At 48.5% G+C, this 14,558-nt stretch overlaps 1 protein-coding gene across 2 annotated transcripts in view; it reads left to right on the forward strand.

Annotated features, from left to right (window-relative positions):
- Window positions 1-14,558, forward strand: part of acap3b (ArfGAP with coiled-coil, ankyrin repeat and PH domains 3b) — a 350,744-nt gene that overhangs the window by 263,290 nt on the left and 72,896 nt on the right. For both annotated transcript variants that reach the window (XM_038821954.1, XM_038821953.1), the window contains exons 7-9: window positions 2,395-2,439; window positions 5,644-5,739; window positions 8,739-8,813. In XM_038821954.1, the coding sequence (XP_038677882.1) occupies window positions 2,395-2,439; window positions 5,644-5,739; window positions 8,739-8,813 (216 nt within the window). The remainder of the gene's footprint in view (window positions 1-2,394; window positions 2,440-5,643; window positions 5,740-8,738; window positions 8,814-14,558) is intronic.

Here is a 14,558-nt window from a genome sequence, read left to right on the forward strand (position 1 = left end):
GATATGACAAATTAGGTGCATGATTTTCCTGTTTGAGTTTTGAATGCTCGGCGAAGAGCTTCCCCTATGTGAACAGGCAGCACCTTCATGTCAGGGCGACACGGTTGCACAGTGGTTAGCAATGTTGCTTCACAAAACCAGGGACCCAGGTTCGATTCCCGGCTTGGGTCACTGTGCAGAGTTTGAACGATATCCTTGTGTCTGCGGTTTCATCCCACAGTCCAAAGATGAGCAGGTTAGGTGGATTGGCCATGCTAAATTGCCCCGTAGTGTCCGAAGGTTAGGTGGGGTTGGTTGCTGGGTTACGGGGATAGGGTGGAGGTTTGGGCTGAGGTAGGGTGCTCTTTCAGAGGCCGGTGCAGACTCGATAGGCCGAATGGCCTCCTTCTACACTGTAAATTCTATGCTTCTATGATATCATAGTGTTTGTCAAGGCTCCAGCTTGTTTACAAATGCCCAGTGCAATGTGCAACCACATCACATTGCTGCAGTGATATCTGTGATCGATATGGTCCAGGCTCCCCTGATTCTTCCCCTAAATAATAAAGCTTTGTCCACTTGAGACGCTCCTCATTTACCATAATTTGAAACCTTTATGAACTGTGATGCTAACCAGTTTGAATTAAACCAATCAATTCAAACTGTGAATGGTGATGAATTCTTATTGTAAAATGTAGGCCGCATTTTTCTGAATTAAAATGAATGTAGAAAAATCATTACTCACTATCTGCATGGCCCTCCAGTTCACTATTATTCCCTCTGTCTGATGTATAAGCAGACAACCTTCAGTCAGTTCCCCATAGCAACAAAGGGTTGGTTCAGCCTGGGTGCCTTCTTGGCTGCATTGTCTAGACAGTACGACGCTGTTAACGTGTTTAACATGAGCTGTACAGCAATGATCAATCAAACAGCCAAAGCTCACAAGGTGCACCGATGCTAGCTAACATTAAAACAGAGTGCATTAGTACCAGCAATCAGCAAACAGGAATATTATTGACAGCTCTCAATAAAATAGGCAATATTGGGATGTTATTTGCTGAGCAGATGTTATTTGCTGCGTAAGCTGCGTCCCAGAGGGAAACCTGCCTGACTGATCATTAATCGTTATTTTTGTGTTTTTAAAATGAGGAAGAAAAGCTACTGATCCCAAAAGCATAGAACTCCGGAACAGCTCAATGAGGGCCTCCCTTTTCAGACCTGTCCCCCCTTTCAGAGCGCCCACCTTTTACTCCCCCCAACATTTATACATCCCTTCATACTCATCCTTCACCTCCCCACCCTTCATGCCCCCCCCCCCCTCCCCCCAATCCCCATCCCCACTATAATGGGCATGGCCTCACTTAGCCTCCAACCATAGGTAGTACCATATTGGCACTTGGTCAGCTTGGCACTGCCCCCCTGGCACCATGGCAGTGCCCCTGGCAGCCTGACAGTGCCACCTGAGCACACTGGCAATGCCAAGGTGCCCAGGTGCCAGAGGGAGAGCCCATGGTGCCACCCTGCCCTGTCCCTGACCACTAAGGAGCCTGTAATGACCTGGGAACACCGCCAGGTGTCACTACGCCTGGTCCATGTTTGTGTGGCCCAGTACTAAACGGCGCCCAGTCAAGGCCTCGTTGGAGAGGACATCACTTCCCGGGAGCCCAGAGAAACCAGCATATGCATATTTAAATTAGCCTAATGGCTCATTTAAATAAGGTGACCTGGATTGGTCAGTGCGAGCGAAATCCCGATCGGGACCTCTCGCAAGGTTCGGTTGAATCTGGCAAGACGTCTCGAGCGGTGTGAATCATGCGAGAAGCCTCTCATCGCGACACTAAGGTCAATCAAAGACTTTTCTGGCTTGAAACAGGATGAGTGGTTCAGATTCAGAACTTTCATCCCTTCCCAGCACACAGGTCTGGCCTTCAGCAGCTTTCCCCACAAAGCCAACACCACCCAGCTAAACAGCACTCCTTAAATACAGCGAGGGTTGACTGGTGATGCGGGGGATCTGCTGGGGGTCGTGTGTGCGGGAGATGTCCCGTGCGAGGCAGGGTCTGGTGTTTTAATCGGCTACTCTGGAGTTGGAAGTGTTTTTATTCCTTCTAACTGTTTGAGGTTAACTATCAGGCTAAAACCGGCCTAAACAGCCAAAGTCAGTTGGTTCCCAGTGCAGCGCAATTGTCCAGAGGAAGTTACCCCTTCTGGACAATAACCGGATAAACCCTTGCATGGGAATATCCTGGAGGGATTTCCCGACACGTCACTGGGGTCCCCCACAAATGCGATGCTGGGGAAGCAGGAAGCGATGTGCAATAGTGAAACTAACTGTCAATAAAATAGGGAGTATAAACAACTATGTCTAAGAGCTTGCTGTAACTGATAATGAACTTTGATTTTATCTTTTCTTAGATTAACGTTCTTCAGGCAAAGAAAAAGTTTGAAATATTAGACGCGGTAAGACACAATTCCTTTCATTTTGCAATCTGGAGAGGTAGCCGCTTGTTTCTGTTTGTTATAATACAAATATTTCAGGCTTTAGTTGGGCCGGGATTCTCCCCTACCCGGCGGGACGGGGGTTCCCGGCGTGTTGGAGTGGCGTGAACCACTCCAGCGTCGGGCCGCCCCAAAGGTGCGGATGTCTCCGAACCTTTAGGGGCCAAGCCCTCACATTGAGGGGCTAGGCACGCGCCGGAGTGGTTCCCGCTTCTCCGGCTGGCGTGAATGGCCTTTGGCGCCACGCCAGCCGGGGCCGAAAGGACTTCGCCGGCCAGCGTAAGTCCGCCCCTGCGCCGGAGCGTCAGCGACTGCTAACGTTATACCTGCGCATACGCAGGGGCGGGGGTCTCTACCGCCTCCGCCATGGTGAAGACCATGGTGAAGGCGGAAGAAAAAGAGTGCCCCCACGGCACAGGCCTGCCTGCCGATCAGTGGGCCCCGATCGTGGGCCAGGCCATCGTGGAGGCGCCACCGTGGAGGCACCCCCTCGGGGTCAGATCGCCCCGCGCGCCCCCCAGGACCCCGGCGCCCGCCTGCGCCGTCTGCTCCCACAGGTAAGATAGGTGGTTTATTCCACGCCGGCGGGAGAGGCTTGTCAGCAGCGGGATTTCTGCCCATCGCAGGTCGGAGAATCGCTGTGTGGGCGCGCCAACCACACAATTCCCGGACCCGCCGAATCCCGGGTGGCGGAGAATTCGGCGGGGCGGGATTGACGCCGGCCCCGGGCGATTCTCCGACCCGGCAGGGGGGTCGGAGTATCCCACCCCAGATCTCCTACGTTCTAACACTTCAACGCTGAATATAAACTCACAATGTAACACTCCAACACTAAATATAAACTCACACTGTAACACTCCCAACACTGGGTATAAACTCAAACTGTAACACTCCCAACACTGGGTATAAACTCTGTGTAACACTCCCAACACTGGGTATAAACTCACACTGTAACACTCCCAACACTGGGTATAAACTCAAACTGTAACACTCCCAACACTGGGTATAAACTCTGTGTAACACTGCCAACACTGGGTATAAACTCTGTGTAACACTCCCAACACTGGGTATAAACTCACACTGTAACACTCCCAACACTGGGTATAAACTCACACTGTAACACTCCCAACACTGGGTATAAACTCACACTGTAACACTCCCAACACTGGGTATAAACTCAAACTGTAACACTCCCAACACTGGATATAAACTCTGTGTAACACTCCCAACACTGGGTATAAACTCATTGTAACACTCCCAACACTGGGTATAAACTCACACTGTAACACTCCCAACACTGGGTATAAACTCACACTGTAACACTCCCAACACTGGGTATAAACTCACACTGTAACACTCCCAACACTGGGTATAAACTCACACTGTAACACTCCCAACACTGGGTATAAACTCAAACTGTAACACTCCCAACACTGGGTATAAACTCTGTGTAACACTCCCAACACTGGGTATAAACTCACACTGTAACACTCCCAACACTGGGTATAAACTCTGTGTAACACTCCCAACACTGGGTATAAACTCTTTGTAACACTCCCAACACTGGGTATAAACTCACACTGTAACACTCCCAACACTGGGTATAAACTCACACTGTAACACTCCCAACACTGGGTATAAACTCACACTGTAACACTCCCAACACTGGGTATAAACTCTGTGTAACACTCCCAACACTGGGTATAAACTCACACTGTAACACTCCCAACACTGGGTATAAACTCTTTGTAACACTCCCAACACTGGGTATAAACTCACACTGTAACACTCCCAACACTGGGTATAAACTCTGTGTAACACTGCCAACACTGGGTATAAACTCTGTGTAACACTCCCAACACTGGGTATAAACTCACACTGTAACACTCCCAACACTGGGTATAAACTCACACTGTAACACTCCCAACACTGGGTATAAACTCACACTGTAACACTCCCAACACTGGGTATAAACTCAAACTGTAACACTCCCAACACTGGGTATAAACTCTGTGTAACACTCCCAACACTGGGTATAAACTCACACTGTAACACTCCCAACACTGGGTATAAACTCTGTGTAACACTCCCAACACTGGGTATAAACTCACACTGTAACACTCCCAACACTGGGTATAAACTCTGTGTAACACTCCCAACACTGGGTATAAACTCTTTGTAACACTCCCAACACTGGGTATAAACTCTGTGTAACACTCCCAACACTGAGTATAAACTTACATTGTAACACTCTCAACACTGGGTATAAACTTACATTGTAACACTCTCAACACTGGGTATAAACTCTGTGTAACACTCTCAACACTGGGTATAAACTCTGTGTAACACTCTCAACACTGGGTATAAACTCTGTGTAACACTCCCAACACTGGGTATAAACTCGCATTGTAACACTCAAATACAGGATATAAACTCTCTGTAATGCACCAACACTGGGTATAAACTTACATTGTAACACTCTCAACACTGGGTATAAACTCTGTGTAACACTCCCAACACTGGGTATAAACTCACACTGTAACACTCCCAACACTGGGTATAAACTTACATTGTAACACTCTCAACACTGGGTATAAACTTACATTGTAACATTCTCAACACTGGGTATAAACTCTGTGTAACACTCCAACACGGGATATAAACTCACACTGTAACACTCCCAACACTGGGTATAAACTCGCATTGTAACACTCAAATACAGGATATAAACTCTCTGTAATGCACCAACACTGGGTATAAACTTACATTGTAACACTCTCAACACTGGGTATAAACTTACATTGTAACACTCCCAACACTGGGTATAAACCCATACCGTAACACTCAAATAGAGGATATAAACTCTCTGTAATGCACCAACACTGGGTATAAACTTATATTGTAACACTCCCAACACTGGGTATAAACTCTGTGTAACACTCCCAACACTGGGTATAAACCCATACCGTAACACTCAAATAGAGGATATAAACTCTCTGTAATACATTAACACTGGTTTCTCTGTAGGCACCTTTAAAGAAAGCCTATGGCTGGATTTGGGAGAATGCTGTGTCACAAACATTCCCGTTCTGGAGACTTTAATCGATCTATCGTGGAAAAATGTCGATTATTAAGATTTGGTTGTTGGTTTGTTCTGTGCTCCAGATGCTGTCGTTCATGCACGCCCAGTACACTTTCTTCCAGCAAGGTTACGACTTGCTTAAGGAGCTGGACCCATATATGAAAAAACTGGCCACAGAGGTGAGAGGGCATTCAATGTCATGATTGTGATTTTAGATTAATGTATTACTTGTGGATATTATCATGCAAGATTATTTAACTTCCTCTTAGCTTGTGATCATTGCAGGTGGCAAGTCATTAATGAGAATTGCGAGGAAGGTCTTAATGGAAAAGGATTCATCTTCTGAGATTAGTAGCAGATTTCTATGAAAGAGGATTAACTAGAGATTAATAACTGGCATCTCCCTTTTATTTAATTCTGAAGTCTTTCCGATGGCTTGTGAACAAATGCACCTTCCAACATGGCTGTGAGCTACATGGACCAGCCTGGTTGGTGTGTCTCAAAGGGCAATTGGCTTCTTGATGGTGGGGGTGGGAGAGGAGGGGGGGGGGGGGGGGGGGTCCACAAAAGCCCATCAGATTCCCACTCCCGGTTCACTCTCCTGGGATTCCTCCTGCTGGAGATGCCACAGTAGGAAAGGTCAGCTGAGGGGAAAATTGGCCTAGACTGTGAAGCTACGGTGGCTGAATAGTCTTAGCAACAACCACCTGGGCTTCCGTAAGAATGTCGCCATTTGGATGAGGTAGTGAAAAGTAAAAGCCAATGTCTTGCATTTACAGAACGACCCCAAGATTTCCCAAAGTATTGTGCAGCCGGTTGAGTATTGTTTGAAGTGTAGTGCCCGATGGAATGACGAAAATGCAGCAGCCAATTTGCTGATGCTGTCATGAATAGCAAAGTAAAAATGGCCACCTGACCTGTTGTAATAATAATATTGGGTGAGGGATATATATTGACCAAGGCACCAGGCCGAACACTATTCTTTGAGTAATGCCAAGGGATTGTTTACAAACAAGTGACAAAGGAGACAGGGGCCTGCGTTTAAGGATCCAAATGAAAGACGGAGCCTCCAGCAGTCCCTCAGTTCTGCACTGCAGTTTCAGTCAAGTGGTAAAGCCTTTGGACTGGGCCTTGAACACACCCCGCCCCAAAACCATTCTGACTCCGAGATGAGAGAGTTGACCAACACTGAGCCACAGCTGGGTGGCCAGCTCAAGTGGAACTGAACCTCAACAAAAATCCTCAGGAGACAAAGACAGTTTAAAAAGAACATTTAAAAAGTTGGTTTTATATGTAACATTAAAAGTAAATAAAATGTGGGTTTATATATACAAGTGTGGATATATAAATTCTACTTCATCATATAGACTGCATTTATATTACGTGGGTCAAATTACTGCAGCACATCAAATAGCATAAAAATGGGAAGCACCCTGGAGGACACTTCCAGAAATATCACTAAAAGTCGTACGCTGAAACTGCGCGCAAGGTACCCTGGAGGATTAATCAATCACATAATTAAGAAAAAAGAAACTTGTTTGGGCCTTGATGTGCGATCAATAACTACTGAAACGAGGAAGTAGTCCAAATTGAAGGCTTTAATCAACAAGATGTTTCCCCAGCAGCTCGAGTACAGAAAGAAGGCCGGCTGCTGGGAAACACTGGTTCTTATACCCCGCCTCACTGGGCAGAGGTACCTTACGTTCCGACCAATGAAATGCAAACACTTGGGCCAATGAGCAGCGAGCCTTCTCCACCAATGGTAGCTCACACTCCCAGGTACCGTAGTACCTCTAGTCATACTACCACAGGCCTATAGTATGAGCTGCGTAGAAATACGTTAGCATCAGTGAAATACGTCAGCCCATTCTGCGAAGGGGGAATCTCCTCCCGCTCTCTGGAGACTGTGAGGTGGTGGAGTCTTGGTGAATGTAGGAGGATAGTTGTATTGGGATGGGCCCCAGTTCATCATAGCTGGGTCAGTGCCTGGTGAGTTATATAACCAGGGCTGTAGCTAGGATTTTAAACCTTAAGGGAGGGTGGCGGTGGAAGGGAGGTACAAGCGAGGGTGAGGTCTTGTGTCCCTGCGTCTGAGCCAGATGTTCCTCCAGAAGTCCCACTCCAAGGGTGGGATTTTCCAAGATTTTTGTCCAAGTGTTACCTCGGGCGGGTGAAGTGGAGAGTAGCCTGCCCGTGGGGTTGGCATGTTTACCCGCCGGATTTTGAAACTCACTGACACACAAAAGTAAAGAGACGGGTCCAGCGACATCACAGAGCCAGCCCCACCAGCAAGTTAGGTTTTTAAAAGATGGGGGCGGCATTTATAAAGATTAACAAAAATAAAGGTGGAGGCACCTCCCCCACAGAACATTCCCCCTCCCCCCAAGTCCCAGCCTCCAAGCACGGAGCTCACCTTACCCCCACCTCGGAACCCCCCCCCCCCCGTCCACCACCCCTCACGGACCCCCCCATTCCTCACCCCCTCCCTTCGGAGCCCCGCACCACCCCCTGACTCTGCTCCCAGCACAGCCCAGGCTGTAGCCTGGCATTGCCCCCTCATGCTGTCCAAGCAGCTGTGCGAGGGAGCAGTTCCAGAGTACCGGCCAGACCTGACTCCCAGATGTTTGCGACGTTAAATCTCACTAAAGAAGGGCAGCACGGTGGCCTAGTGGTTAGCATAACCGCCTCACGGCGCTGAGGTCCCAGGTTCGATCCCGGCTCTGGGTCACTGTCCGTGTGGAGTTTGCACATTCTCCCCGTGTCTGCGTGGGTTTCGCCCCCACAACCCAAAAATGTGCAGGGTAGGTGGATTGGCCACACTAAATTGCCCCTTAATAGAAAAAATAATTGGGTAATCTAAATTTTGAAAAAAAAAAAAAAAAAATCTCACTAAAGAATGGCGCGGAAGCTGTATTATTCTAGAAACAGGTGCAAGTCGATCGACTGTTGATGTTGCAAGGTTAAATTCCTGTTATAACTCCAAGAGTAGAGCAGCTTTCTTTAAATTTGAGGAGTGATCTAGGATAGGTTCGTAATCTTGTTGTATTTTTATTTCGCTTTGGATTTTTGGTAGACGTTGAGGACAAAGCGGCATTGATTTTTCTGTACAGAGGTAATTCTTGAATCCTGCTGTGTGTGCAGACTAACAAATTTCTTTTTGCTTTCTCCCCCGGATCAGCTGGACCAGCTTGTGATTGACTCAGCGGTGGAGAAAAGGGAAATGGAGCATAAGCACGCACTGATACAGCAGCGGGTAAGTTCCAGGCAATGTTTAATCTCTCATTAGCCATCTGGGTTCAGATAGGACAGAGAACAGCAAGTATCTTGGAAAGTGTTAGAAGTGTTGGGCACACTCAAAGGGTTTCGATAATATCCTGCGGCGCAGGAACAAAGCTCAGGTGTTTGATATTGACAAGCGGACTCCTGGAGCATCTCAGAGCGTTGATGTCCCTACTTTTGTTCTTTTTTAAAAAAATATAAGTTTAGAGTATCCAATTCATTTTTTCCAATCAAGGGGCAATTTAGCCTGGCCAATCCACCCATCTTTCACATCTTTTGGGTTGTGGGGGCAAGACCCACACAAACATGGGGAGAATGTGCAAACTCCACACGGACAGTGACCCAGAGCCGGGATCGAACCTGGGACCTCGGCGCTGTGAGACAACCGTGTGCTACCGTGCTGCTCTTTTTGTTCTTTTTTTACTGCCCCTGGCCAACTGATGTGATACCGTTTTGCTGCACAACTTAAAAATAAAGGAACTTGGAAACAGAACATACTGGAAAAACACAGTAAGCCTGGCAGCATCTGAGTAAGTGAAGTAAAGTCATTGTGGACTCAACGTTAACTCTGCTTCACTCTCTACAGATGCTGCCAGAACTCCGAGATTTTTCCCATACTTTCAGATTTTATTTCAGACTTTCAGCAGCTGCAGTATTTTCTTTTTATTAAGGAACTCAAAAAGGTCATGTGGCCCAACAATCCTACTTCTATACCTGCTGTAGCACTGAGGTAATACTAAATCACAAAGTTTCTTTGTGTATTTACCATCCCTCTTTGTCCAGTATGATCAACCACATCGTCCTCCATTGTCCAGCTCGATTAACTTGCCCCCTTGTTTGGTTCCATGGGCGTGATCCAGTGGCTACGCAACGCCCAAAAATCAGCTCGCCGCGGTCCAACACGATCTCGCGAGACGTTGCGATGTAAATCACGCCCATTGTGGGGTTAACGGGAGGAAAGGCAGGGGACCCGCCCATAGTGCGTTCGGGCTGGGCGGAGTCGGGGGTCGCTTCAGGGGCCTCGGAGATCAATACAGCATTTTAAAATGGCGCCCTGAACTCTCGCTACACTGGGGAGTCGCGCTGTGCTGTCCCGACGCCGGAGAATCGCTGCCATTAACACCAGCGTGGTTAGCGCCAGTCGGGGGCCGCTCTATGCAGCAGTCCCGCCGATTCCTGGCCCGGGATGGGCCGAGCGGCTGTCGTAAAGACGGCGCCGTCCACACTTGCTCTCAGCCGGCGGGAACTCGGCGTGGAAGGGTCGGGGGGGCGGCCGGGGAGGGGGAGGAGGGGGGTCCGACCCCGGGCGAGCTTCCGATGTAGCCTGGCCTGCGATCGGGGCCCACCAATCGGTGGGCCGGCCTCTCTGGCTGCCGGCCCCCTTTCTTCTACGCCAGCCCCAGTAGTCCTGCGCCATGTTGCGTTGGGACCAGTGCGTTGATGGAAGCCACTGCGGCTGCGCGGATCCCACGACGCCCAGTTCACGCCGGGACCAGCAGCTGGAGCGGTGCAGAGCTGGCCCCCTGTAGCGGCCAGAATTGCTGATCCTGAGGCTGTGTTGACGCCATCGAGAAACGCAACACTTAGCCTCAGGATCACAGAATCCCGCCCCTGGTTCATGATGCAGAGCGAGGCCAACAGTTCGATTCCACTACCGGCTGAGGTTATTCATGAAGTTCCAGCTTCTCAAACTCGCCCCTTGCCACCTCCTGCTCACATTGGCTTCAACATATTGGAGGCTCATATGCTTATTTAGTATATGGAAAGTAGAAAGGGTTCCTTCAAATTTCTGGACCGTCTGTTATCCTGAAATCGCATTCACCACGTTCAAATGTGGGTTTAAAAAAAAACACAACTTCAGAATTACCGATATCATCATGCTGAAGTATTTTGAAACAATCCATTGGTTGGAGGTTTTCTCGAATGTTATTCACCTCCCCCACACTACGCTCAGCTGCAGGCAATGGGTCCAGTGGAATTAATGAACCAGCCACTGATATGAGCAGACATTCATGAGCTAATTGCACTGTGAGCTTTTAAGTAGAAACCATTATATGTTATGTAACATAGGGGATTTAAACTAAACAAATACATTGCACTTTTACCATCTCAGAGGGAGTGAATCATAGCATATAAAGCATAGAAGGAGGCCATTCAGCCCATTGCACCAATAACGTGCTAGCTCTCCAACTGGTGCTATCTACCCCAATCACACATCCTCACAGTGTCACTCAAAATCCTTCGGGTCAAAATCTGCATCACATCTATTTCATCAACGTTTAATATTCCGAATATTTAATCACCAGTGTCAGAGTAGCATCCCCCTCTACGTTTTCACTATCGATCTCTGCATGTTTGCTGAAACATTCAGTATTATGTGACAGATCAGGGGCGAAATTCTCCGACCCCCAGCAGGGATTCTCCCCTACCCGGCGTGACTGGGGGTCCCGGCGTAGGGGAGTGGCGCCAGCCACTCCGGGGTCGGGCCTCCCCAAAGGTGGGGAATTCTCCCCACCTTTGGGGGCTAGCCCCGCGCAGGAGCGGTTGGCACCAGAAGACTAGCGCAAAAAACCAGCGCCCCCGGCAGCGGGGCTGGCCGAAAGGCTTTCGACGGTCGGCGCATGCACCGGCGGTGACGTCAGCGGCCAGCTGCCGCTGACGTCACCACCGGCGCATGCGCGATGTGGATTTCTCTTCCGCTTCTGCCATGGTGGAGGCAGTGGCGGCCCCGGAGGAGAAAGAGTGCACCCAGGGCACTGGCCCGGAGTCTGAGCGGGGGGCCCCGATCGCAGGCCTGGCCACCGTGGGGGCACTCCCCCGGGGTCCGATCGCCCCCCGCCCCCCCAGGACCCCGGGGGCCCGCTCGCGCCGCCGATCCCGCCGCCACCAAAGGTGGTTCAAACCTCGGCGGCGGGAGAGGCCTCCCAACGGCGGGACATCGGCACATCGCGGGCCGGAGAATCGCCGCAGGGGCCTCGCCGATCGGAGTGGCGTGATTCCCGCCACCGCCACTTCCCGGGTGGCGGAGAATCTCTGCCACAGCGGGGGCGGGATTTTCGGCGGCCCCAGGCGATTCTCCGACCCTACTGGGGGTCAGAGAATTTCGCCCCAGATGAGAAGCTCTTCCTCCACCAGCCAAAATGAAGAGACTTCTTGGTGACTGTACCCAGCTATTAGATTTTCTAAAGTGTTTCGAGCAGTGGTTTGATTTCGCTGTTGTTTCCATCAGAAAGACATTCAATGGGTCTGGTGGCTCAGTTAAAGGGGGTAGTCACATTTGTACAATACATCCAAGCTGGCTCTTTGTGTTCCACCTGCATCACAATGTTCACATGTATCTGATTTGCTGCCAATGTCATATTCTGGGTCTGACTCATAATTATGATGAGGATCATAGTTGAAAGCTTCTTTAAAGGGTCTTTAGCATTGGTTCCTCTTGCATTATGTCACTTTCTGTCAACATTTTGCTCTCTTAATTCTGGCCTTTTCACCTTCCCTGGCTGTGCAGGCCGCCCGCTGTCTGTCACTCTCCTTACCAAGCAACAGCATGCAATATCTCAGAATGCAACTTACATGAAACAAACAAAATATGAACAAAAGTTGGGGATGTGTTACTTAGATTGTGTCACAATCTTACCTGGACTTCACAATCTTACCTGTAGGTTAAGGTTGGTTAATGCTTGTCCGAGTTACGGTATCAACAACGGCACAAAATAAGCAGGGACATGGGATGTCCTGCTAGGAGACCAAAGCCCCCGTGGTGAGAGCAATTTCCCTCTGACACGTCCTTTGTCCAAGGTATCATCCTACCACATTTGGTGGAAATTGTCCTCAGGACCTTGGAGGAGTTTGTCACCGAACAGACAAACATAAATGTGTACAACTCCTAATTCTTGTGTACTGTACTTCCATCTTTAACAATCCATGCATCCACACCCTAAATCTCCCTATTCCTCTACTCTGTTAGGGTCCTTAATAATTAGGGTATATTTCCATTTACTGCTCTTATTCCCAAATTGTACATTGCCCTGCTCTGCATTTAACTACATCTGAATCTCTGCGCTTGAGACTATAACCCTAAGGTGGAACGGTAATGGACTGAGGTTCTGTCTGGGAGTTTTGTCTGGGAGTTTTGTCTGGGAGTTTTGTCTGGGAGTTTTGTCTGGGAGTTTTGTCTGAGAGTTTCGTCTGGGAGTTTTGTCTGGGAGTTTTGTCTGGGAGTTTTGTCTGGGAGTTTTGTCTGGGAGTTTTGTCTGAGAGTTTCATCTGGGAGTTTTGTCTGTCCGTTCTGTCTGTTAGTTTTGTCTGTGTATTCAGTCTGTGCGTCTGTGCGCTTTGTCTGTGTGTTTTGCCTGTGCGTTTGTCTGTGCGTTTGCCTGTGCGTTTTGCCTGTAAGTTTTATCTGTGCGTTTTGAGGCAAGTGTAACAGATCTGGTAGGCTCAGTGTTAATGATCAGTTGATCCTATGGTTTTAATGACCTGTTGTTCCTATTGTAGCAATGGAATTGTTGGCTCTGAGTTTCTGACCCCCAATTTTGTTGGAAACAACCTCGACTCAACAACTACTCACCGAGATCTGAAAGTTGGAGCTTACTGTGCACTAAACTGAGGGGTTGGGGGATGGGATTGGTTCAGACTGCAGAGTTGCGTAAGTATACGGTCCAGAAAAAAAAACAAGTTATGATTCACAAGATGAATACAATGAGATTGTTGATGGGCATGGGGAAAATGGTGAACCGTCAAAGCCAGACATTTCTAACAATGGGTAGGCACAGTCAATGGCTACGGCAGGCAGCAAAGGAATCAGCAAATTGTTTCTTCAGAATTCCAGCAGCAGAGCTTAAGCACATCACACTAGCATCAAAACACAAAATAACGGGAAAAGAAAGCTTTACCAATAATTTATTCTCTCTGCTGTTGAAACCCTCATTCAATGCCTTTGTTCTCTCTAGACTTGGCTATTCTGTATACTCCTGGACGGAGTCCCGCATTCCACCCACGGTTAATTGAGGTCACCCAAAACTCTGCTCCCCATGTTTTAACTGACACTGCATCTCCTTCACCTCTGACCCCCGCGCTCGCTGACCTATAGTGGCTCCCAGTCAAGCAATGTCTTGTTTTTATAATACTCATCCTGTTTTGCAAATCCCTCCATGGCCTCGATCACTCGCCACCGCCCCCCCCCCCCCCCCACCCCAAAAAAATCCACAGTGAGTCTCGTCAGTATCTGAAATAAAAGGGCTATGTTTATATTTTAGGTGCAGTACAGTCACTAACCAAAGGACTGCCATCCAAAGTATTAGAGGAATTGATATTCTGGTGCTGTCACAATGTGAAGCTGGATGTGTCCCAGGTGTATACCAGGGTGAATTTTGTCTCTGTCTCTGTTCCATATCCCAGGGATACAGTTATTAACATGACGAGCAGAGTATTATTTCAATGGGGAACAACTATAGAATGCTGAGGTGCAGAGGAATCTAGGTGCGCTTGTGTATGAGTCACAAGAGGTTGGTATGCAGGTGCAAGAGGGGTAATGGAATGCTGTCCTTTAGGAATTGAACATTAAAGTAAGGATGTTATGCTTCAGGACATTAGTGAAACCGCGTTTCGAATGCTATGTGCAGTTTTAGTCCTCCTTAGTAAAGGAACAATGTAAATACATTGGAGACAGTTCAGAGGAAGTTTACTGGATTCATACCTGGAATGAGCGGGCTGTATT

The sequence above is a fragment of the Scyliorhinus canicula genome, chromosome 16, assembly GCF_902713615.1.
Source record: "Scyliorhinus canicula chromosome 16, sScyCan1.1, whole genome shotgun sequence".
In the NCBI taxonomy this organism is placed as follows: domain Eukaryota; kingdom Metazoa; phylum Chordata; class Chondrichthyes; order Carcharhiniformes; family Scyliorhinidae; genus Scyliorhinus; species Scyliorhinus canicula.